Here is a 23,127-nt window from a genome sequence, read left to right as displayed (position 1 = left end):
ACAGCTTATCAGTAGCACTTCTGCTGTCTCCAGTATAGGTGAAGATTTGGCCTAAAGCAGTCTGGGTGACTTGTCTTTTTTTGCCTTCATGGCACAGGCCTATTATTTTTGGTAAGGTCTGTGGAAAGTACTCTTCCTGCTTTCTAGGCTTCAGATGGACTTTAATGTGGCTTTCTGATTCCTGACTCCGATAACACAGTATACAGTTTGATTTTACATGTCTGTGATTCTGGAGCAGATCTAGAAATTTTTAGAATATATGCTCTATTGTGGAATGAGACTTTTTAAGAACTGAGAAGTCAATCCCTTTCCAAAGAATTAAGGGTAAGGATGAATTTTTGGAAATCCAACTAGATTTCCAACTGCATTCTGTAGAGTCAAGAATGTTATTTTACTATATATTTAAAAATTAGGATTGGCGTGCAGAAAGTGTCCCCACTGAAACAGGAGTCTGCTGTTTTCATCCCTCTATGCTGTACTACTATCAAAAACTTCTCAAAGACAGTAGGCTTGGTAGGGTGTTGAGAAACGTATCAGGGCCTTCCATAAGCTTAAGAAATTACCTTGCCTTATTTTCATTCAGATCAGATTATAGCCAACAAGCTGATTCAGAGTTTGGCTATCCAAAGCTACCCCATCTTTTTTCCTCTCCACACTCCCTTTCCCTCTGTCTGTGCAGATTAGCCCAGTGTAACCTTCTCTTTTCTGTTTATTTGGTGAGTACTGACAATAAGGAAATGCCAAACTTATGCAAAAGCTATGCAGGTGAAACTCTAGTGCCATTCATTCGGACTAGGATGTTTCTCAAGAACTTGTCATTTTAGGATAAATCAGGTTATTTCTTCTCATTTCTATCTTCTCTTTCCTGTGTACCGATGTTTCAGTCCTTCTGATCCCACTGTATGTCAAAGAATAAAATTTAGTAAAAATGAAACAATCCCCAAAACACAGAATTGCAGATAAATACATACCAAATTAAAATGACTCAAATTTAACTTAGAAGTGTACATTAAAGTTATATAAGCCAAACTGTTACAGGTCATAATTTTCCCAAAGCACTAAAAGAAGTCTTAATTACTCGTGATATATATAATGACAAAGGGTGCATGTACCTCTGTTCGTTTAGCCTTTCTCCTTAAGAAAGGTACAAAGATGTTCATTTTGAAACTGGGATTTGATTCAGAATATAATATTCATGTAAACATAAAAGCTCCTCTTGGAGCTAAATTTCTTGGTTTAGAACTTGTCTAAAAACAGGCAAAGAAAAGCTTTTCTTTCTCTCTCTCTCTCTCTCTCTTTCTCTCTGGTAAGGTTGGTAAGGTAAGCTGGCTAGCTAAATGTACCCCTTCATGCATATGAACTCTGTAATTTAAATTTTATGGTATAAATTTAGTAAGGGGCTAATAATGATGATTGGTACACAGCAATTACATCACTCAGAACTCCCAGTACTGATTCCATATAAGGTCAGTGTACAAAAGGGGTTTGAATGAGCCATACAAAGGTATTTATAGCTCTTCTTGGACTATGTCACTGTGTATCCCAATTATGTCCTTGTGCGCAGTTTTCAAAATGTCTGTGCGGTGCAAGTGGTCGTAAATAAAGGCAGGGTGTTTGTAATCTATCCACATTTTCTTCTGCTAGTCGCAGTGAAGTAGTGCCTACGAATATCCTAAGTGCAAGTCCATCAGTTTTTCTAGTGTTTTACGAGCTCTCCCCATGCATGCTGATAAAAACTTGAACAGATGAAGTTGAACTTCACTAATCACATTTCACTTTGGCACATAGTATTTAAAGCGTTTGTGCTGTGTGCTATGTCCCAGCATTTGGTCTTTGCCCTTTCTTCAGCCAGAACCTGTTTAAGGGATGAACAGGTGCGTTGCTGTCTAGGTGGCGGTCAAAATGTATGGTGCATAAATAATTTTGTTTGAGGGTTCACAGCTGTAGGGTTACAGTGTGCCTCTGACACCACTTACATGGCCATCACTGATGTTGGTGGAGTGATTGTGCCATGAATGTGTTTCAAAGAGTCTGACTCCCTGTTAGATTTCAGTCTATGGGGACGTGTTGTCATTATCCCTAGAGGAAAGCTCTCTACCTTTCCTTGTCACAGGAGGTGTCTCCTTGCTTCACTTGAGCATGAAGCCTGTTCGCTTTTGGTTTTATATCTGTGTCTAGCTCAGACAGGTCATCTTCACAGCTCTGTTACAATTTCACAAACGCTCACCTGGCAGTTGCTGGACAGGCTACCACTACTAGATATATGTTATGCTACTATGTATTAGTAGTTCATTGCGGTCATTTGTCTTTTTTTGTAGCTAGCCCACCAGTGTTTGCATGAGAAGAAGGATTAGGCTGCTCAGGCACCAGGGACCTTCCCTTACTCTCTACACTCCAGCAGACAGAGCATTGTTGAAGTATAAGCTTGCAGTGCCTAAATCGTTCCTCATCAGTTGCTTGTGTGCTAGCTCTTGGCCTGTGGCAAATGTGAGGTGGGTTTAGCTCTGTCCTGTGCTTATGCTTTGGAAGCACGTGGAGAACTTTGACAGATTGTTGGGGGTAGTGGCAGAAGTAAGAGCCCCTGATGTTTTAGGGGACATGAGTGGACATGGTCACCCAGAACACTGGACAGATGGAGTTAGAGATTACCCTGTCACTAGAGGCTGCTTACCCAGTTGTGTTTTCTACAAATAAGCCTAACTTGCTCTGTTGCCTTCTGTTGTAATGCTTATTACCATAATCTACTAAAAGCAAAGGTAGATGCAGTGATTCCTGTATGAACAATAGAGAGAAATACCACCTGGATGCAGGTGGGGGCCATCTTCTACCTTCAGTCCATGAGAAAAGTTGAATGTCTCTTCGAGTGGATTTAATAAGTCATTTCTATTTCAGGTTAAGTTTTGTGTTTTCATCTCTTCTTGAGCAGAAGGTTTGTGGCCTCCAGCTTACAGGGTGGCTACTTCTGCATAGCCATGGGTACATCTCACAGGAGCTAGCAAAGACGTAGTGGGATCCAGCCACCGCTATTCAGAATATGGCTAACAAAGCTCTGTGAGAAGACGAGTCTCCTCAAATCTCCCTGTAGGGTAGGGGCCCATTCCATAGTCCCCAGGAGCCAGATGCAATAGCACTGTTTGTTGTGGCTCTGTAAGTTCTGAGATTGTTTTCAAACTTGGAAGTCCCATCCATCCCTCCTTGCTGGTACAGGTAGAATATTCTGTAAGCGCAAATGCCAAGTTAAAGATCCAGGGTCAGTTGTTGCACCAGACGGCTCGGATGCTGTTTCAACCAAAGTAAACAGGTGTAAGAAAGCTGTATCTGAAATAGAAGAGGTGCTCGAGGTGGTTAGTTCAACACGATTTATAGCTCTTCTGGGTCACCAGGGTAAAAGGTTATCGACAGGATACTTGATTGGAAGCATTTTATTCTAAAACTCGATTCTGTCTCCATGCCCAGCTGGGAACAATGTCTGGGGTGTGTGTTTTTGTTCAAATGTGCAAGGAATTGCTGACCACCATCTCTTACAGCTACATTTAGCATAAGTCCATTCTCCAGTCACTGTTGTTACGTCTACATCAGTAGGCTCAAAATCCCAACTCGGTGGGCCAGTTGTCATGTCTCTTTTGTTTTTCAAGGTTTTAGTTAATGTGTAGGGGAGAGAGGCATCCAGGCAGGCTGGTGCATGAAATACGCTTCATATGTTCCTCTTCTCTTTTCAGAGCTGTCCAGCCCTTTAAAAGACCAAGTCAACTCTGCTTCTAGGTTAGTCTGTTTCCCTCCATTAGGATTTTGATAGCTGAACTGGCGACTGAAAATCAAGATCTCTGCCTAGAGACATTGCACTTTTACCACGTTGAAGAGTGAGGAAAAGGAAATTTGTTAAAGGCAAAGAGTGTTTTTTGAGTTTGTTTGGTTTAGAGGATTTTGTTCATCTGTATGTCAAAACAGTTTAATTTAAAAGAGTTTTGCAAGTGGCCAATGTCAAACATTTTAAATTACTGATTTTTCAGCTTGAGAAAACTTAAATATTTACTTGACTTTGGGAATTCATGAAAGCCTACTGTATTTCTCCGATGGCGTAGAACTGTGAAGTTCTCAGGCTTCCCCTGTGCGCTAGGAATCTAACCATCTGTTTGTTACCAGCTTGTGGCAACTGCTAGCATTCACCATTTGTTGTGAACACGACCACGTTTATTTATGTTTCTGTCCTTGTTTACAGCACTGCTGTTTGTCAACAGTCCTTATATCCAGGCTACACCCTAACAGTGGGTCTGTCAGTCAGTTCTGGAAATATCTGGCACTTGACCCCTGCTGCTTTAGCATTTTGATAAACTGCTCAGGGGCAGTGCAAGAGGTAGCAGCACGTTGGGCAGTGCTCCTTGGCCCATTCCACTGTTGGGATAATCCTGCTAGCTCTCTGAACTGGTGTTCTCCAGCCACGTTGCCCCAAAGGGGGAAAAATGGAGTCAAGATGGCCTGTATGTCATTTCAGGCTGTTATTGAGAAGAAGGGTTGCTTGCTACACTGTCAGCTGCATTGGTTAAAAACTTAGGGTTTAGAGCTCTGTAACTGATGAGTATGACTTTGTAACATAGGCTGCAACAGACTGGTAGGGGGAAAAAACATTTGACTGCATCTTGTCACTGAGAAGTTAACCCTTAGAAAAAAATCCTCATGAATTAATAGTAACTGAGGTGATTCTGACTCTTTTCATGTTTTCTTAATATTTCATTTGCGTCTTTGCTTAACATATGTCCCAGGTGCACATGGGCTTGCGTGTGTGTTCTTTTTATTAGCACAGTATGTGCCCACTGCTCTTTATATCATTTAAATGAAGTTTAGCCTTTAAATGTCATCACTGATATGGAAATCTTCAGCTTAAGTTTTCACACTTTTGTTATAAAAATAAGTTCATAATTATGACTGAAATTGTTCTGACAATGGTGGTGTTGTCTTGCTTTGTATGAATCAAGTGAGGGAATTCAGAGGTGAGGATGGAAGGCTGACGCTGTCTCCTAACTTCCCACACTCCTGTTTGCTCACTTGGCAGATGGTTACCATTTCTTAAATTTGTGGCTGGTTTCCCTTACTCTTGTAAGCTGAAGAGATATTTTTTAATGTTACATTTAAAGTAAACACTTCTTCAGGATTATGCTGAATATCAGAACTAATAATTCCCAAAGCAGGGCTAACTAAATTTACCGAGTTAAAAGTGAACTTATGCAAAATTTTATTGTTTGGTTTAAGAAACTTGTGTGATTACACAACATTTTGATTTGGCTTTGTTTCTGGGCACAAATAATTCTATATTTTTTTTATTTCTGTCTTGTAAACTAGGCAAATGGTGGCTCGAAGTTTGCTGGACACTTTGAAGGAAGTCAGTGATGATGAGAGAGATTGTATTGCTGTGTTGGAGAGAATCAGCAGATTAGCTGATGATTCAGGTAAGTAGCATTAAACATTTTACTGGGTTAATGAGGGAATATCAGAATTGCTCAAGTTGGACCAATGTTTTCTCTCTCTTTATCAATATTCAAACTAGGTTTCTATAGAATGCAATAATGCCATAAAATTCCATTTTCCTGAATCACCCCTCCCCTTCCACCAAGGCAACATTTTTCCTTACTATTTTCCTTGAAAAAATTAAGCCCTTTCAAGGTGTGTGACTACCACTTTCCATCAGTATAATTTAAAAGAATTTTTATGTACTTTGGCTACTCAACAGATCTACGTGGTTATTTTGGATTTGTAGATAAAGATGATTTTACTGCTTTGAAAAGGATCTTGCAAAGCATCTGTGCAAAACTCCCATTACTTTTGATAGAATTTGAATGCAGAAGTTGTTCTTTTGGTCCCTTTTGGGCAACCAGTGGTGAAGCTGAGAGGCAGCAGGAACTGGTAGGCAAGATGCAGATATAAGTAATGAGTAAGAAAGATCCATAGAGAGGTGCTTCTGCTCATTAATTTTTTGAGACTGCTGGGTGTTTGGAATAAAATGTAGGAGAATAATGAAAAACAAATGTGAGAGGAAGGAAGAGTTCCTTAAAGAGGGCTGGTAGGGGGAAAGGGTTAAGGGGAAAAATGGTGTGGACAGAGCTGCAATGAAATTCCAGGCTGAAGATTCTCTGGAAAAAATTAAAGGACTTGACTGGAACAGTGCTGATATGGTTGAAGCACCAGAAGAAAGAACTAAAAGGCTTTAGCAGCAAAGCATCAGAGAAATTCTTTTGTTGTTGGTGAATGCTATGGAGAATTAGAAAAACTTTGTTAAATTTACTTTGAGATGAAAATCTATTTCTTTTGTTTAAGGTGTGTTAGTTCTTCTCCCTTCCAGAATTGCATAGCGCAATACTTTCAAAGGGTAAAAAAGTACTCTGTAAGATCCTACTGTCTTCATTTGAAATGCACATTTTTATTTTTGTGAGCTAATGTCCTTGTTTAGCCAGGAAAAACAGCCTGTCGTAAGCATTACATAATTGTATTGACTACTTCTCCAACAATTATTTAAGAGGAAGAAAAAGTCACTATTCATTTAAAATGAAATGTTTTTAATTATGAACAGTGGCATGCAACTGTTCTAGAGCACTTAGCACAGCTCTGCTTCTGAAATCTGTATACAGTTTGTGTGGTGCTCTGAACAGCTTTGAGCATCAGGAACTTCCTGAAGTTTCATTTCAGCCTTGGCAATAAGACAGATGTATGGAGGAGAAAATGACTTCGTGCAGCAACTTTGTAGCCTTAGGCTTTTCCTTGGTGATCAACCAAGTGTGTCAAACTCAGGCTTGTTTAGGTAGAAACGTAATGATTGCCAAGAATTGAGCTCAAATCAATTTGTTTCCTTTAACAGGGGTGGAGTACATTTTTAGTCAGGGTTGATATTTTCCCAGCGTCAGTAGAAGCAGCATTTCAGGCTTTTCCTGCGTTGTAGAGGTTGTCTTAGTTCTGCCAAACTAGTAGCACTAGATTCTGCAGCTGCTCCACAAATTAAATTTCTGCAAACTTAGCTGTGGGTTTCATGCCTCGAGCAGTTGCAGTATTGGACTTAGTATATTTCTGTAACACAGGTAATTAGAATAACCTTACGTCTTTAACCATACCAGAATTCATTAGGAAACTAGATCTGCCTTGTGTCTTTGTAATGTGTGTTCTTTCCTATTATGTAAACGGCAGTGTTGTGGGGTTGTTTTGTTTTGTTACGGTTGCTATTAATAGAATTGTTTTTCATTTTTCTCATATCTGACACTTTTTTTCACAATTTTTTCCAACTTGCTTTGTAAAACATAAAATAACTGAATTTGGAAGAAGAAAATATAATATCTGTGCATTTTAACTTGTTTGGTTAGAGCCATATGTGTATATGGTTAGGGCCACCCTGGAGTCAAATTGTGTTTAAATGCATAAATAAAAAACTGCTGGGAAGTCAACCTAAACTGTGTACAGGTCTTCTCATTTCTGATAGCTGTTACTTATTAGCCTGTTTTCCAACTTTGGGGAGTGTTTTCTTGTCAAATCAAGTCAGCGAAAGTAAGACGCTTTTTGTTTTTTAACAGTAGTTGATATATTAAGGTTTGAATTGAAGAATGCAGCTGGGATATACAACATCCATGCTATCTTTGTACTGCTGGTGTTATCTAAAATACTGTAAAGATATCTAAGCAATCCTTTGCCCTATTAATACCTTGTAACTTCTGAAGTCCTGTTGCTGGGCTGATGTCTTTCAAACATATTCTTTGCTTCTCTGCCTGAAAAATAAATGTTTCTTTTTTTTTTTTGAATGAGTTGGGACTACAATAGGACAGCTGTTTCTTTTTGTGTTTGAGAGCAAGAGAATTTCAAAACTAATTATTTTTATTGTTGTACTGTGATAACTCTTTAAGAATCTAAATGACATCTTTGTTGTGCTAAACACTGCATTAATGTGAAATAAAAATCTTTACTACAAAGAGATCTGCATTCAAATATGTGATTGCAGGAGGGAAGGCACAAAAACGCATGAGACAGTATGTGTCAGTGAGATACTGACATCATACTGACACATCTTATATACCAATCCCTATACAAGCCCATCTTGATGTACCAATGGGCTAGCCATGATGTAAATTTTTGAGGCATCATGACAAAGGCAAATACCAGCTAAAACTGCTTACAAAAAACCACAGTGACAAAAAATTCTCAGATATCATTTGGTAGGAAGTCACTTGGACTCTTCATGTGGTCTAGTTAGCATCACTGATTTATGAAAGTTTGTTTGTTTGGGTATGGAGGGAGAGAATTAAGTATTGCTTATTGAAAAGTAAGTGATGTTTCAACAGCTTTCTGTCAACAGTCAGTTTGTGGGTTGCAGGTGGACAGTGAGTTGTGTGAAATGTAGTTTGTGCAAAAGAGTCGTGTCTACTGTTGTGTAATTACACGTACAAATTGTATGAAGCGGGTCTCTTCCTGGCAGGGCATTTTGGATGTTTTCTAATGGAGGGGTTCCACGTTGTACTTGGCTTTGCAGCTTAGTGTTAGATCACTAATATCCGCTTGAGACAATACTGAAAATGAGGTGCTGCCAGCTTTGGCGTGCTGAGGGAACGCAGGAATTGCTGTGCCCTAGCATCATATCCTGCTGTAAGTGGCATCAAAGAATAGCAGTTTCACTGGAGGAAAAGCATCAGTGACAGTTTAGGAATAATCTGTTGCTTCCAACCCCCTTACTTGCCAAATAAACTTTTTCTTCCCTATGATCTTTGGTAGTGAGTTACCTAGCATAGTTACAGCTGTGCTAGGAAGGTGATACCTTATTTCTTTGCAATCTACTATTTAATCACTTTGTAATTTCTCTCTTTCTTTAGGGTTGCTAGGTATGGCTTCCCACTTAAATGTTCTTATGGTGTCTTTGATCCCATGGAAGCTTGCTGATTGGCAAATGTGATTTTATTCCCCAAGAAACCCTTGTTAGTGTTAGAAACAGCTGGGCCGTCTTCATTCCCAAGTGCAGACTCGTCACAGACTTACATGAGTTTGAACAAGGCCCTTATGTCTTTTTCACTTGTATGAATTTGTATTCATTTTTTTTTGTCCCAGCTTGTGAATGGTTTATATAATGTAGGGCTTCATTGCTGTGTGCACAAGTACCATTAACTTTCTTTGAAAGTTAGCCTCAGCCAGAATTGAAACATTTTTGGCATTTTGCATAGTGTGACTGCAATACTGTGCACCAGAAGCTTTACATCTTTTGCAAGGGTTCTTTTAGAGGGAGGGAGCGTGTGTCTCCATTTTTAAAATGTATGTGGTATTTTAGCATACTGGGAAATAGATATACACGGGTATTGTTATAGAGAAATGCTGCGAAAAAAAGAAAGAGACTTGCTGGAGGAGTTGCACTTACTGGCTTGAATATAACCAGCTAGAAATTTTTTCTCCTGAATGAAAAAGTCTTTTTTTCTTTCTGCACAGAATCAGTTGTGAATGCAGTTTGCAGAGCACACTGATTTTTAGAAACAATTATTAGACTAATTGGTCATTAAGGTTGGAAGCTGTGTAATCAGCCTTAATGTGGATGGCCTCGCAACCTTAATTACTTAATAGCGTGTTTAACCTGTGTTAGCAACACCATTCAAATCAAATTGCAGTTGTTACAGTGAGAGGTGCCAACAGTGTCTGCCCAACGGCACATAGTACAGCATTGCATTTAACGACACCTTCATATTTATGAAATATCAGTGGGAGCAGGGAGTTCCCTTTCCCTGCTGTCAGCAGCTACCCTCATACCTCTTCCCCCAGCTCCTGCTACATGATTTTTTCCCTCTGCTGGTGCAATCCTTTTTCACCTCTCCATGCTTCTAATTGATGACTAGTGGTGACTTTCCCCTCACTCATTAGTTACTCTGTATTTCACTCCTGGTCTGTCAATCAGTAATGAAATTGATTTCTAGTTAGTAAAAGAAAATAACCTGACTAGTGAAGCAGCACGCAAATCAGACACATCAGTCTGTCTGATGGACCCTTAAGCTAAAAGGATGGGCTCTGGGCACACAGTATAGTTTTCACTCGTCTAGGTTTTCTTTGGCCTTCAAAAAAGGTAGGAAAGGTGGAAGGATATATGAAATAGAAAATGAGAGAAAGCAAAAGGGGAAATGTAGTTAACACTAGAAGAAAAAAGAGGGGGAAGGAAAATTATGTTTGGGAAGGAAGGGGGGTAAAGTTTGAACTGGTAAAGTGTAGAATTTATTTAATTTAAAGTTTATTTTTGACCATGCAAATGACTCTTTCCATTACTATCTGAATGATGTTGATAGATTGTCATATCCAATATGGTGTGGACTTTATACTCAGGCTGAATACATAAGTGAGCATCTGTACAAGGGTGATGGATATGAAGGTGTTTTCCACATGGCTTGTTTCTCTCTAGTACGTGCAAATCAATGTTTTCATTTGGTCTTTCACAAAAATTTTTCTAAGAATGAATGTGTAAATGTAAAGCTATGAATTTATATATTTCTTTCTTACTCACAACCCTCTATGAAAATAAATATTAATACTGAGGTGTACTTAAAACATTAATCAGAATTGTCAATTGAGGCAGCCTTAACATCACCAAATTGTTTTGTGTTGGTAACAACACAAAAACATCACAGTTCCTCACAGATGTAGGGGAAATTGGTCGTTTTGGGATAAATAACGAAAGCTTTGCAGAATTTCTTTTAAATACTGTATGTGTTGCAGAATAAGCTATTGTGAAATAAGTCTAATTGTGAGTTGGCTCTGGAATAATGATTTCATTTAAAAATAACTGTTCTGGAGCAATTAGTCTGCAGTAATCCCCTTTTCGTTTCCAGTATACAGCTAACCATGGTGCTTCACTTCCTCATAGCTGAAGAATACAGTAAGCATTACACACTTTTATAGGAAAACTAAGTGTATGTGCAGGGGTAGTTAGATGAAAATGTTGGCACTTTGCTTACGTGAGAGATGATGTCAAATTTTAGGGGAAATTGAAATGTCTTTCACAGGTAGGAAAGGAACAGTTAAGTACTTCTATCGTATTGGAGTCAGTTTGGGATGTTGATTTAAACGGTGATTGGTGAAATACCTAAAACCGAAGGCTGACGTGTACAGGTTAAAGTCTGCTCAGGTTCTTGAGATATTAGAGGGAATATATTACTGGTTTTGCGTGATCTGGAAATTGAGGGAGGTAGAACTGCATAAAAAAGTTGCCATAATAAAATGATGAACTTATTCCACAAACAGAAGAAATGGAAGTCTATTTTCATTTCTTCTGTCATTCTTTTAGTCGAGATTGATTTCTAAAACTTGGTTCAGTAATTCTGTGTCTAGAGAATACAAGAGAGCTGACAGAACGAAATAAAGCACTAATGAACGAGAAAAACAAATTGAGTTTGCTCCTGAAATCTAATCTGGTGTTAATGTTTCTTTCCAATTTTTTGTTTGTTTTGACAAGTTGCAGGGTTTTTTTAGTAGCCTACTACTTTAAGGCACAGACGTGTACCTTCAGGAGATAGTATTTTTAAATGCTCTTCTTTTCAGATTTACTCTGCCAAATGGAAATAATACTGTTCCAAGTAAATGGTATGGAGAACCTAATTGTACACAGTAAATTTCCAGAGTGCTTAAAATAGAAACTTTTAATCTTGACATGAAGTGAAATTTCTCCATCCAGATTTCGTTTGTATTTTGTGAAAATGTGGACCTGACTCTCTTGTGCAGTGTAAAAATAAATAAATAAAATATAAATATATATATATATATATGAAATATAGATGTGTTCCCCAGCTGGATAAGCTTATAACTTAAGAAGCGACATGTAATAATTCTGTGTGATACTTCCACAGTCCATTTGCTCTGTTGGTGAGCAAGGCATAAATTTGGTTATAAGCTACTGAAAAGTTTAAACTAAAATGGCAGACACTGTGTTGAAGCCTGCTGGCAGCCTTTTGGAGCTGCAACCCATCTAAGCTGAAGCCAAAGCTGAGGAATGAATTACACGAATGACGAAGCGCAGGATCTTTAGTAGAAGTCTTTGGCATTGAGTTATGTTTCCTAAAGACCCAAGCAACAACAACAAAAAAATTGCTCTGCTGTAACCTTGTCAGACTGCAAGATTAGACGCTATTCAGTACACACTGGAACGTATGCTTCAGTGTTTGGAAGAATTGAGGTCTTATCTAAATTGGGAAGCTTACAGTTCAGGTTCTTGCTCAGCAGCGGTAACTCTCTGGAGCAGCACAGTGCCTTTTGGTAGTGAATTATGGTGTTGCTTTACAGAGCCAGCGACACACAGAGGGCTGGTTTGTTTGTTGGTTTTAATTGAGCTTACTCAGATCTCAGAGCCACATACGTAAAAGCTAGGAGATGCACAAACTGAGGTGCGTGTACTGTTCTAATTCATTCCTGGGCATGAATTTTTCACATCTTTAATTGTATCATCCCATCTGTCTGTGTGCCCCACGAAGCCAGAGCTTGCTGAGTAGCTCAGGGAGAAGGGGGCTCACTTTACACGAGCAGCTCTTCAATACTGTCATGCAGTATGGCCGCTCTCGTGAGTGATGCATAATAGATAAATCTTGTTTTGAAGGAAAAAAAAAAAAAGGATATTGTGACTTTGGCACTCATTGCTGTTTCACAAGAGTGCTTCATAAAGAAATTCATTAAGTCATTTCCACAGCAAACCCAGTCAGTTTAGGGAAAGGGAGCGTTGTCGTGACTCTATCAGTGGGCATGTAAACTGTGGAGGTATGAAAGTCAAAACAGCCTGCCCATTGTGAGTGCCTAGCGTCTGAAGCTTCGTGCGTGGCTCTGGATATGCTTAACGTGGAGCTCTTGTTGGGTTTGATTGCACCGCTCTCCATTCTCCAGCAGTGAAGCCAGAGTTTAAGGCTCCAATCGAACAAGGAGCATGCAATTACTCTGTGAAGTGTTTGGCTTAAGCATTTCACACAGCTTGGTGCAGGACAAAGGAGCAAATCAAGCTCCTCAGAGGTATTTTGCTGCTTCCGCTCTATTTAGATAATAGCGTCACAGTAAGTAGTCCCTGTGCCCTCTTTTACTCTTTTCTTGCTTCTGTCATCAGAAAGTTCTGCTACTTGACAGAAATGTGTGATTGCACAGGGAAACCAATCCAAGTGCCAGTTCTTTCTGTTTAATCATCCTCGTGTGGTGGGGCAAGAGCTGTGTCAGCCAGATCAGTTCTTTGATAGGGCTTGTTGTCTGGCTGCACGAACGGTTGCATTGGCATAATGGAAGGGCCAGCTGCAAGTTTGGGGTTTGGGAGGGTGGGAACTGCCTGAAGCAAATTCAGGAACAGTTTAAGAAGCACTGCTGTCAAACATGAAGCCTCAGCTGAATTTCTCCTCCTCTTTCCCACTCCTCTCCCCAACCACCCCTACCCCCCGGTAAGTATCAGTTATCTTCCATTTGCTGCAGGGAACGAGGCAGGGGTCCTAAGAAGTGAGAAAGAGATGCTAGTGGATAAGCATTGTGACACAAGCCTGGTGTACCCTTAGATCATGTCCTGGACGTGTTTTGAAGTAGCAGGTTTATGGGAAAGGTGGGAGGAAGTCCCTCCAGCCCTGGCGTTGGGCCCTGCTTCCAATTTCTTGTCCAGCAAGTTCCAGTCTGCCTTCCCTTCACTTGCCAGTCTTACCTCATCGTTATTCACCTCTCAACCCTCCGTGCCTCCATTCCCAGCCTGGTGGTTCCTCACTGTGCTCTCGGTTTCCCTCTGTGGCTGTGCTTCAGCACCTTTTCCGGCCTCTGTCCCGTCTGCCTCTGAATTGGATGCTTTCTTCTGTTGCTTTGCCGAGGTGCTACTCAGTGAGTTACCGAGTCTCAAAGTGCTCGGCCAGGAAGGACTTCTCCATTCCTAGCTGGTGTGCTCTCTGTTGTGTGCTGGACAAGTGCAAACGGAGAGTGTTTTCAAGGTCCTGAGCTCTGCCACTGTTGGGCAGGTTTTCACACAGATGGAAAAACACTTTCTGATGTAAAAGGACTCCCCTCTCTTGCATGTATTTCTGTGCCAGAAGTAAAGCTAGGCCTTATCTGATAAAAGGAACAGAATTCAACGTAGGAAGACATTAGATGGTCTTGCCAAGTTCAGTCTTCAAAACAGCTGATCTGCTTTTGGTTTTTCCTAAGAAAACCTCATCCAGTGAAGATTGGCAGCTTATGCTATCCTGTGTTCTAATGACTCTTTTGGCAAATTTTTGTAAGGAAGTGAAAGATGAGGTACTATGTGTTAGGCAACTTTAAAACTAGGAGGTGCTGCAAGCTTCCAAAAGAAAACTAAACAGAAATTAGAAAAAAAAATAGACTGAAGATGTTAAATTTTTATTTTCAAAGCTTTTTAGAAAAAAAATAATCCTTTTAGCAAGAATTAGTATTTCCTTTCCTTATGTTAATGTGATATGTAAAATTTTTCTTTCAAAATTAATGATCTCATTATATGTGAGACCTATATACAGGTGTTTATTTTGGTCAACTGTTATGTTTAATGTTACAAACATTGTGTTCAAACTGAAATCCAAGTCTTCTGGTATCTGTTCATTTTCATTATTTCAAGTTTACTAAAACTTGCGTGTAGTTTGAGTAGTATTCTTCAAGATCTGGCTTCTTCAGTACAAACTTATATGTGTATTGCTTATGGAGTCCAACCTACATGTGTTTCAGAACATCTGAAATTTAAATAAGAAGGCGTTTGTCATGTATGTTCCTATTTTATTGTTTTAAGAAGAGAAACAAAGCGGACTGGGAGACTTTTTCTTTATTATCATGAACAGCAAACCTATTCAGTATTGATTTATCTGGGTTTTCATTTTGTATTTTGAACTTTGCCAGGAGGTCATAAACTTTACAGAGTTTTTCTGTATTTTTTTTTCTATACGAAAAATAATTTAAGTCTATAGTCAGAGAAATGGAGCAAACAGACATTTGATTACTTTGTGTGCTATGATTCTGTTCTCGTCCTCAGTGAAGAGACTACACAAAGCATGGTACTTGCTTTGTCTTTGTTTTGTTTTATTCAGTCTTAAGCTGTCAATTTTAACTAATGCTCAAGAAAGCTAAGAGCTGCATGCATTATCCATGTTAAATACAACTACAAATCACATGTTCCTATTTAGCAAAAGGTTATAGTTTTAATGTTTCATGTTAATTCCAAGTATTCTAGGGAAGATGGTTTTGTCATGCCATTAAGTTTTACCTGGACAGTTGCTTTGTAAAAATATAGTAAGGCATATGTATGCTGTGAACTGTATACATTTTATTATTTAAAATATAAATCAAGTTATTTCCACTTGAGAGTAATCGATGGGTTTTCAGTACGTGTTTTTGTAGGTAATCAGTTCTCTAACAGTAACCACAGATGTAAACAAACTTTGAAAGGAGAGAAATACTTAGTACTTAGGTCTGAAATGATTTTATTTTATTCATGTGGATAAGTGAACTATTAGGCATGTGATAATGACCTACTTCTTAAATTGAATATGTTCTTTTAATACTCAGTTGGAATTTAATCCATATTTAATTTTTCTTCTTGTTTCTCCTCTCATTCCCCAAATAGATGAGCCCATTCTGCAGGGATTAGGATTCATTCAAGCAGTACACCATTTTCTTAACTGAAAAAGTAAATTAAGTATTCTTGAACAAGTCACCAAGTTTGATGAAAAACTTATCTAAAAGGTTTAAGAAACAACTAGAAGGGCGCAGGACCGTTTCTATGTGACAAGAATATCAGTAGACTTAAAATGCATGGAATGAAAAAAGCAACTGTGATTGTGGCTGGTTACCCTGCTTAGTGGAATCTTTCCCATATCAAAGGCTGCAGCCAGGAGCCACCCTCAGTTTGTTTCTTCCCATAGTGGTGGCAGCGTTGGGTTGACTTGCTGCATGGCAGTTTTCTTGGAAGTAGGTGATGCTTGTAGGGAATTTGGATGGATTCTGACACTCAGAATGTTTGATAACTTGCTCTCTTGTGTCTGTGTTGTTGATGGTGTTTAATTTTTTTTTTTTGTAATTGATAATATGGGGCAAGGCTAAATATTTTGTAGAAGTTTAGCAGTACAGAGTGTTATTTGTACCTGGTTGTGCAAAAAGATGGTGCTTATCAAAATGACACTCACTGTAAACATACTGAAATGAACACTTGAGAACGCAGTTTGTATATACAGAACTGTGAAAAGGCTTATTCTGGCAATATCTGGCAGTATGTTAACATTTATCATGCCTTTTTTGGTTTTATTTTGACCCTGACAGAGCCTACAGTGCGGGCAGAACTGATGGAACAGGTGCCTCATATTGCTATGTTTTGTCAAGAAAATAGACCTTCGATCCCATATGCTTTTTCCAAATACTTGCTACCTATTGTGGTACGGTACCTTGCAGACCAGAATAACCAGGTAAGTGTCTTGTAGAAACAGTTTATAAGCTAGTTAACTATTTCTGTTGTGAGTTTTTTCAACTTAACTTATTTAGGATCGTATAAATGGGTAATATTTTGAAGTGAAAAAGGTTTTGAATGACTTGAAGTACAGGACACTCTGAAATCATTAAAAATCTGAATATTTTTCACCTAATATGATCTGTTCTGATCTTGGGGCTTTTATATGGTATTATGTTCTTATGGACAAAATCAAACAGTCGTTTTTCTAAGCTAACATAATTAAATTATGGCAAAAAGGGACAATAGTTACAAAAAAACCTGACTCCTTGTTATAATTCAATTTTTAAAGCACTGTTACATACTTTCATATCCAGTTCTTTGTATAATAATCCAGTAATTGCTATTTTGTAAGCTGAATTTGCATGGAACTTTGTGTGGTTTTTGTGTCTTCATGTAAGAATTATCTCATCTAAACTTTTCTGTAGGATTCTCCAAGTCATTTCAAAGTAAATCCGAGGTGGAATGTTATCTCAAGTAATTTAGAACTCTTTTGAGTTTTAGTCATTTTTTTTAACCTTGGCCAGATTTTCCATAATTAAAAGTAGGAATCAAAACCAGACATTTTTCTTCACAGTGGTTGTGCTAATTCACAGATAATACAACAACCATTCTTCTGCTTGATATTCTCTTGCTCACAGATTCAGTAATTCTGTTCATCTTCATAACCTCTGTTGATAACTCTGTATTCCATTTTGCTGGTTTGCTCTGAAACAAAGATCTCGATGGTCTTCTCATAATTACTGCATTGCAGTATGTAGTTCAGCATTTTATATAATGTTTATATTTCTTCTGATACACATGACCTTGCGTTTGCAAGTATTAAGTTCATGTAGTATACGCAAGCCCATCTTTTCAATTTATCTGGATCGTTCCAGTTGACTCCAGCAATTTCTGAATCATCTCCAAGCTTTTATCGGTAACTTTGGATTTTTTTTCCAGAGGATAGCAAATGCATGATGTTACGTTTGTCAGTGCTAGGTATACATGTACTGAAGAGCACTGAGGACTAATTCCCCTAGAAACAATTCTATTGGGTAATTATTACCTCCATGAAATTACTTCTTGAGTGTCAGTAGTTAACTACATATGAAGTCAATTAGTAGTGGTCATCCTATTTTTGTACTTTTTTGCTAGATGGAACTAAACAGAATTGTCTCTCGGAATTTAAAACACATTCAAAATAAATGCAGTTATTTATTGTCAGCCAAACTTGGTAATCTCAGAAAAAAGGGGATTTGTTTAATGAAACTCATGCCATAGAACTTTGTTACTCCCAATTAGCTATGCTGCTTCTCTTCCAGGGCTTTTTTTTTTTTTGGCATGGCAGTCATGACTTTTGGGAAATACGTAGGCGGACACTTTTATAATAGCATTGCATTAGTATATAATAAGCAGGCATTCTTGGATCTGATGTTTTGTTTCAAACATGAAGTGTTTTCAAAAGCATTTTTGGAACACTTGTCCTCTCTCTCCGAGTCCCACAAAGAGTAGGTGTGTAGCAGTGGGTAGGTACAGCTCACACATTAAAAAAAAAAAAAAAAAAAAAGCCAAACCTCTTTAAACTCTTTGATTTGATTTTTGTCTTCTTCTGTTAGGTAAGAAAAACAAGCCAGGCAGCACTGTTAGTTCTGTTGGAACAAGAACTCATAGAGAGATATGATGTGGAGACCAAAGTATGCCCTGTTCTGATAGATCTGACAGCTCCAGACAGCAATGATGATGTGAAGACGGAAGCCGTGGCTGTAAGTAACAACAATATTGAACTATACAGTATAGCATTTGCCTGAATGGTTGGTGTTGCAGTGATGCTGCCATGTTTCCAAAGATGCACATTAATGTGGTAGGAGAGACAAAAATTTATATTTCTATCCATAACTAATCCATAACTTTTACATGCTGTCTTACACAAGTCAAGCTTAGAATTAAACTCAATAGCTTGTATATGCCATGAAGGAAAACCTAATTGGACAAGCCAGGACAGGGGATTAATGTTATTGACTCCTAAAGCATCTGCTATTGATAGCTTCTTGTTTTTTGCAGGTTTGTTTTATGGAGGTTTAAATTGCATATGTGGAAAATTTCCATTAGTGGAAAATGTTTAATGCTTGAATTCTTTAGGTCTTTATATTTGTTCTCTTTATTGATTTTTTTTTTCGATTGGACAAAATAAAAAGCATCTGAGTTGAGTTCTTTTTTGTTTGTTTGTTTTCGCATTGGATACAACCGTGATAATTAAAAATTCCTGTGTGCCAAATTAAAATAGAAAGCAAATTAATAATTCATAAAGGAGAAAGGGCAGAGGCTGTGTGTGCAAATGCTTCTGTTTAATTTTTTCAGTTTGCGTTGATGGTTTTAGCTGGATAAATTTTTTGTTCTTATTTGTTAAGAGAAACCTCATTAATGTTTTACTGTCATAATGTGGCCGGACTACTAAACAGGCTGGGCATTTGACACCAAATTTACAGTACTTTCTTGAAGAAGCTTTCAAATCTGTAAGAGAATAGAATTCAAAGCAGAGATTGGTTTACCCATCTTCATTGTTTTGAAGATACTGAAACTTGAGAAAGGTTTCTGTACTAAACTAAGTCTTCTTTATTATTATAGAAAAGTTAGTTTATGATATGACTGATATGACTAGGAAAGCTAAAATTCTTTTAGACTACCTTCTTTTAAAAAAAAATGTAAAAATCAGAATGAAAGAACAGTTAGAAGGTAAAGCTGTCACTTTCTTTGGTATGATACAATTTTTCTCAGTAATTTTATGTTAAAGAATTACAGGTGACCAGTATCAACTATTGTAATTAATTTTTAAATCATACTGGAGATGTAGAAGTCACTTAACCATATTAATTGTCACTAATTTTCTGTTAACTGTCAAAAAATTCCTCAAGTACTGGAATAGTGAAAGTGTTGTAGTTTTTTTGTTGTTGTTTTGTTTTGTTTGACTTTATAATTCAGTTTGGAAAAATACATGTAATTTCTGAGAGCTCATTTATATTAATTAGTTTTCATTCTGATTTAATTCATTGAAAGTCCAAAGCCTTCTACAACTGCGTTGCATTACAGCAGGGAGAAGGTTAAAAAGGGGGGGGGGGGGGGGGGGACTTTTTTATAGGAGTGGCCAAACCTTTTTGATTCAAGATCTAGATTTTTTTTCCAGTATTTTTCACAATTTTCAGTTTTCTGTATCAGAATAAAAAGTGAATGTAAAAAGGGTCTGCTTAACTGACACGGAATTGTCTTGTGCAGTCATTCCTAATTATTGTCTGTCTTGCCACTAGATAATGTGCAAAATGGCCTCCATGGTGGGAAAAGACATCACGGAAAGACTTGTTCTTCCTAGGTTTTGTGAGATGTGCTGTGACTGCAGAATGTTTCATGTTCGTAAGGTATGAATTATCAGCATCTAGTCTGGCTTATCTGTGAAAGGAGTGTCATCAGCTTGGAACTTGCATTTGTCTAAATGACGTTGTCCTGCTAGATTTCATTTGTGACATTTGTAAGTGAAAGTTATGGGGTTTCTTTGTAGCTTGCCTTTCCACAGATTGTGTATTTGACACTTGAGTTTTTTCCAGAGTACCTACGTTTGTTATCAGAAACAAAGAAAGAAGCTGTATGTCCTTATGATTGTGCAGGTAGCATTGTGTGCATGGTTGTTCACATGAAAATGGGAACCAGCTGTACTTGATAAAGCATCAGCTACCTGAGCTCATAGCTTAGTACGTAGAATTAAAGATGCTCATTAAGATGAAGCAAACCAGTATTCCATCATGGAACTTAGGTGCTGAGGCTGTGTTTCGGTTTCACCCTGCCATTGTATAACTTCTTTTTCTTTATAATTGCTTGGGGTGTTTCATTTGACAGCACTTTGAACATATTTAATCTTCCTTCCCTTTCACTTAAGTTTTGCGGTGCTCCTTTAATGATTTTTAAAAGGCTGATTAAAGTTGATTTTTTTTATTATTTTTATTTATTATCATTATTATTTTTAAACTGTAGAAATTGATGGAATGGGGAAGTGGCTGATTTTGAATTAGCACCAAAAACTGCTTTTATGGTTTTAAAAGCTGTTTAGACTTTTTATGCTGTATTAAAACAATTGTTTTAGTAGTTATTTCTTGCATTTTGTCTGCAAGGTATGTGCAGCCAACTTTGGAGATATCTGCAGTGTGGTTGGGCAGCAAGCCACTGAAGAAATGCTGGTAAGCCATCTCTTAAAGGTTTTTTCTTTTTAATACGAGTCCGTAGTGGAGTTAGACAAGGTATACAGAAGGACAACTAAAATTATTAGGAAAGTGCTATGTTTCCATGGTAAGGAGAGACTAAAATGCTGTGACTCTTAGTTTAACTGATAGGAGGTTTTGACTGAGGTTTGCAAAATCTTTGAAGACAGTTACCATGAATACAGACCTCTTACTTGCCAAATCACACAGTCTAGAGCTGAGGGATACTAGACCTAGGAGAAGGGTTTAAAATGACCAAAGAAAATACTTCAGGTTGTGAAGGCAGAGAGTATCAGCAAATACAAAAAGGCAAGAAGTAGGCAGGAATGTGTCTGCTAATGTCCGTAATGCAATGAGAAATTGCAGGTACTGAGGAGTAAGAGGGGAGTAGACTGATAGGAGTGGGCAAGGCTTGTATGGTCTTTTAATGCTGCAGTTCGTTGATTCCTTCTGTTAAAGTCAGATTTCCCAACCCTTAGCAAAACCTCAGAGCCCTCCTGGGAAGGAGGGAAAGAGAACTAGAGGGAAAGAAAGGCAGAGAAAATAAAAGGATCTGGGCAATAACAAACAAAGGGAAGAAGACGGGCTTAAAATGGAAAAAGAGGGAGCCCCTGTTTTTCTGGGTCAGTAAGCAGAGGATCCTTAACAATACCTCTCATTCCCTCGGCATGGCATGTCCAAAGAGCTGGGGGATCTTGCTTGGCTCAGGGACGTGACAGGGTTAGGGAGCAGAAGTTAGCGTGAAAGTCTCTGGGATCCTTCTTCAAGCTTTCTTCTCTTGGTGCTGTGGATGGTGAGCTTGTTGAGGGCAGGAGGAGGTTGATGAGTCAGTCCTGTGAATTAGTGGGTTTCTTCTATGGAGAACAGTGTAGATGCAGGCACGACACCTGCAAATGGCTGCAGAGCCTCTTGTTGATGTGACAAGTAGACCTAGTCTGATCCTCAGGAGGTTTCTTATGTTCTTACAGTATTTGCTGCATTGTTCCTTAGGTACTGTGTGATTCAAGCCATTTGATAATGGAGTATCTCTGCTCAGATTTACAACCTACATGCTTCTTAATTACAGACGTAAATTGATTTCTTTTACACAGATGCCGTCTTCTTAGTGATACATGTCAAGAATTTGGATTAAAACCTTGTAGAAGGTGCAATTGGAGTATTAAAAAAAAAAGTGGTTATTAGTATGTCAAAGCAATATCATGTTGCTAGATTGTTCTTAAAAATGTTGGGAATCTCTTTCCATAACAAAAAAATGCTATTTTGCATGTTCTTCGTCATGTGAACTTAGTTAAACTAATGCATCTGTTGAGTATGAGGGCAGAGAACTTGATGAAGGAAGTGAATAGGAAAAAAAACCCACTTTGAAACAAGTGTCTGCTAAGACTTGCAAACTTATTCTGTCCTGAACAGTTGCCAAGGTTTTTCCAGCTCTGCTCTGATAACGTGTGGGGAGTTCGAAAAGCCTGTGCTGAATGCTTCATGGCCGTTTCTTGTGCAACATCACAGGAAGTCCGACGGACAAAGTTGTCAACCCTTTTTATTAATTTGATTAGTGATCCTTCACGATGGGTAAGAACTGCTTTTTATTTCTTGAGTAACTGTTACGGTTTAAAGTTTTTACTGTGGTATTCTGTATATAACTTTTCCCCGTAGGTATGGATAACACAAGTTTCACATGTCTTGAGCAAGACTCTTGTTGGAATGCTTAGTTTGTCAACAGGCGTAAAGATTTCCTCACATTTCCACTTCAGCATATAAGAAAAATTTTGCTACTAGGACAGCTTTTTTTTAGCCACAGAACTACCTGTGACTTTACATTGCTAAAAAACTAGATGCAGTTTGTTTATATCTCAGATCTCTATCGCCATCTCCTTTTTGTCCTCAAGGTCTACTCTTCAAACGTTAAAGTTGTTGAGCAGGCTACTTCTAAAGAGCCAAAAGTGATATTTTACAAGTTGTGTAAAAAATAAAAAAAAAGTCATGCAAGGTGTAGCCCAGCAGAATTAATCTAATAATAGAAATGGATATAGATAGGATCATTGGTGAGAGGGGAAGAATAAATAGTAGAAGAAAGGAGAGGAGCAAATGAAGGATATAATGAACTAGAAAGGGAAAAAATACTAAGCTTGTCATCAGTCAAATTCATGATAATGAAATGTATGTTTGCCACACCACAACTCTTTCCTTCCAGGTCGTTAAAATTGTCGGCTGAGCTTTCAAATTTACATTTCTGATATTTAAATAATTGTGATTTCTTTGGTTGTGGGGAATGGGCCTGTCAACATACAGTTAACCTGTGATTTAAATGTTTTTACGCTGTTTTTTCTTAACATTTTTCACCTATCAGTCTAGATATACAGCTGGCTTGCTTTTCCAGAAAAGAGCCTCTGCTGTTGCTTTCCTGCATAGACTTATGACCCTTCCTACTCCTAACAGTGGACTTTTATGTTTTGTAGGACAGCA

General features: G+C 38.1%; 1 protein-coding gene across 18 annotated transcripts in view; it reads left to right on the top strand.

The window, feature by feature from the left end:
* PPP4R1 (protein phosphatase 4 regulatory subunit 1) overlaps window positions 1–23,127 on the top strand; it is a 64,509-nt gene that overhangs the window by 18,258 nt on the left and 23,124 nt on the right. For 13 of the 18 annotated variants that reach the window (XM_083826641.1, XM_083826640.1, XM_083826638.1 and 10 more), the window contains 6 exons: window positions 5,338–5,444; window positions 16,255–16,397; window positions 18,037–18,183; window positions 19,723–19,830; window positions 20,578–20,643; window positions 22,075–22,233. In XM_083826641.1, the coding sequence (XP_083682767.1) occupies window positions 5,338–5,444; window positions 16,255–16,397; window positions 18,037–18,183; window positions 19,723–19,830; window positions 20,578–20,643; window positions 22,075–22,233 (730 nt within the window). Of the gene's footprint in view, window positions 1–3,719; window positions 3,763–5,337; window positions 5,445–16,254; window positions 16,398–18,036; window positions 18,184–19,722; window positions 19,831–20,577; window positions 20,644–22,074; window positions 22,234–23,127 lie in introns of all 18 variants that reach the window. The other 5 variants (XM_083826635.1, XM_083826634.1, XM_083826637.1 and 2 more) reach the window with 1 other exon arrangement.

The sequence above is a fragment of the Anser anser genome (assembly GCF_964211835.1).
Source record: "Anser anser genome assembly, chromosome: 2".
NCBI lineage: Eukaryota > Metazoa > Chordata > Aves > Anseriformes > Anatidae > Anser > Anser anser.
Note: the sequence above shows the minus strand (reverse complement) of the source record. Positions and strands in the feature narration are given on the sequence as shown.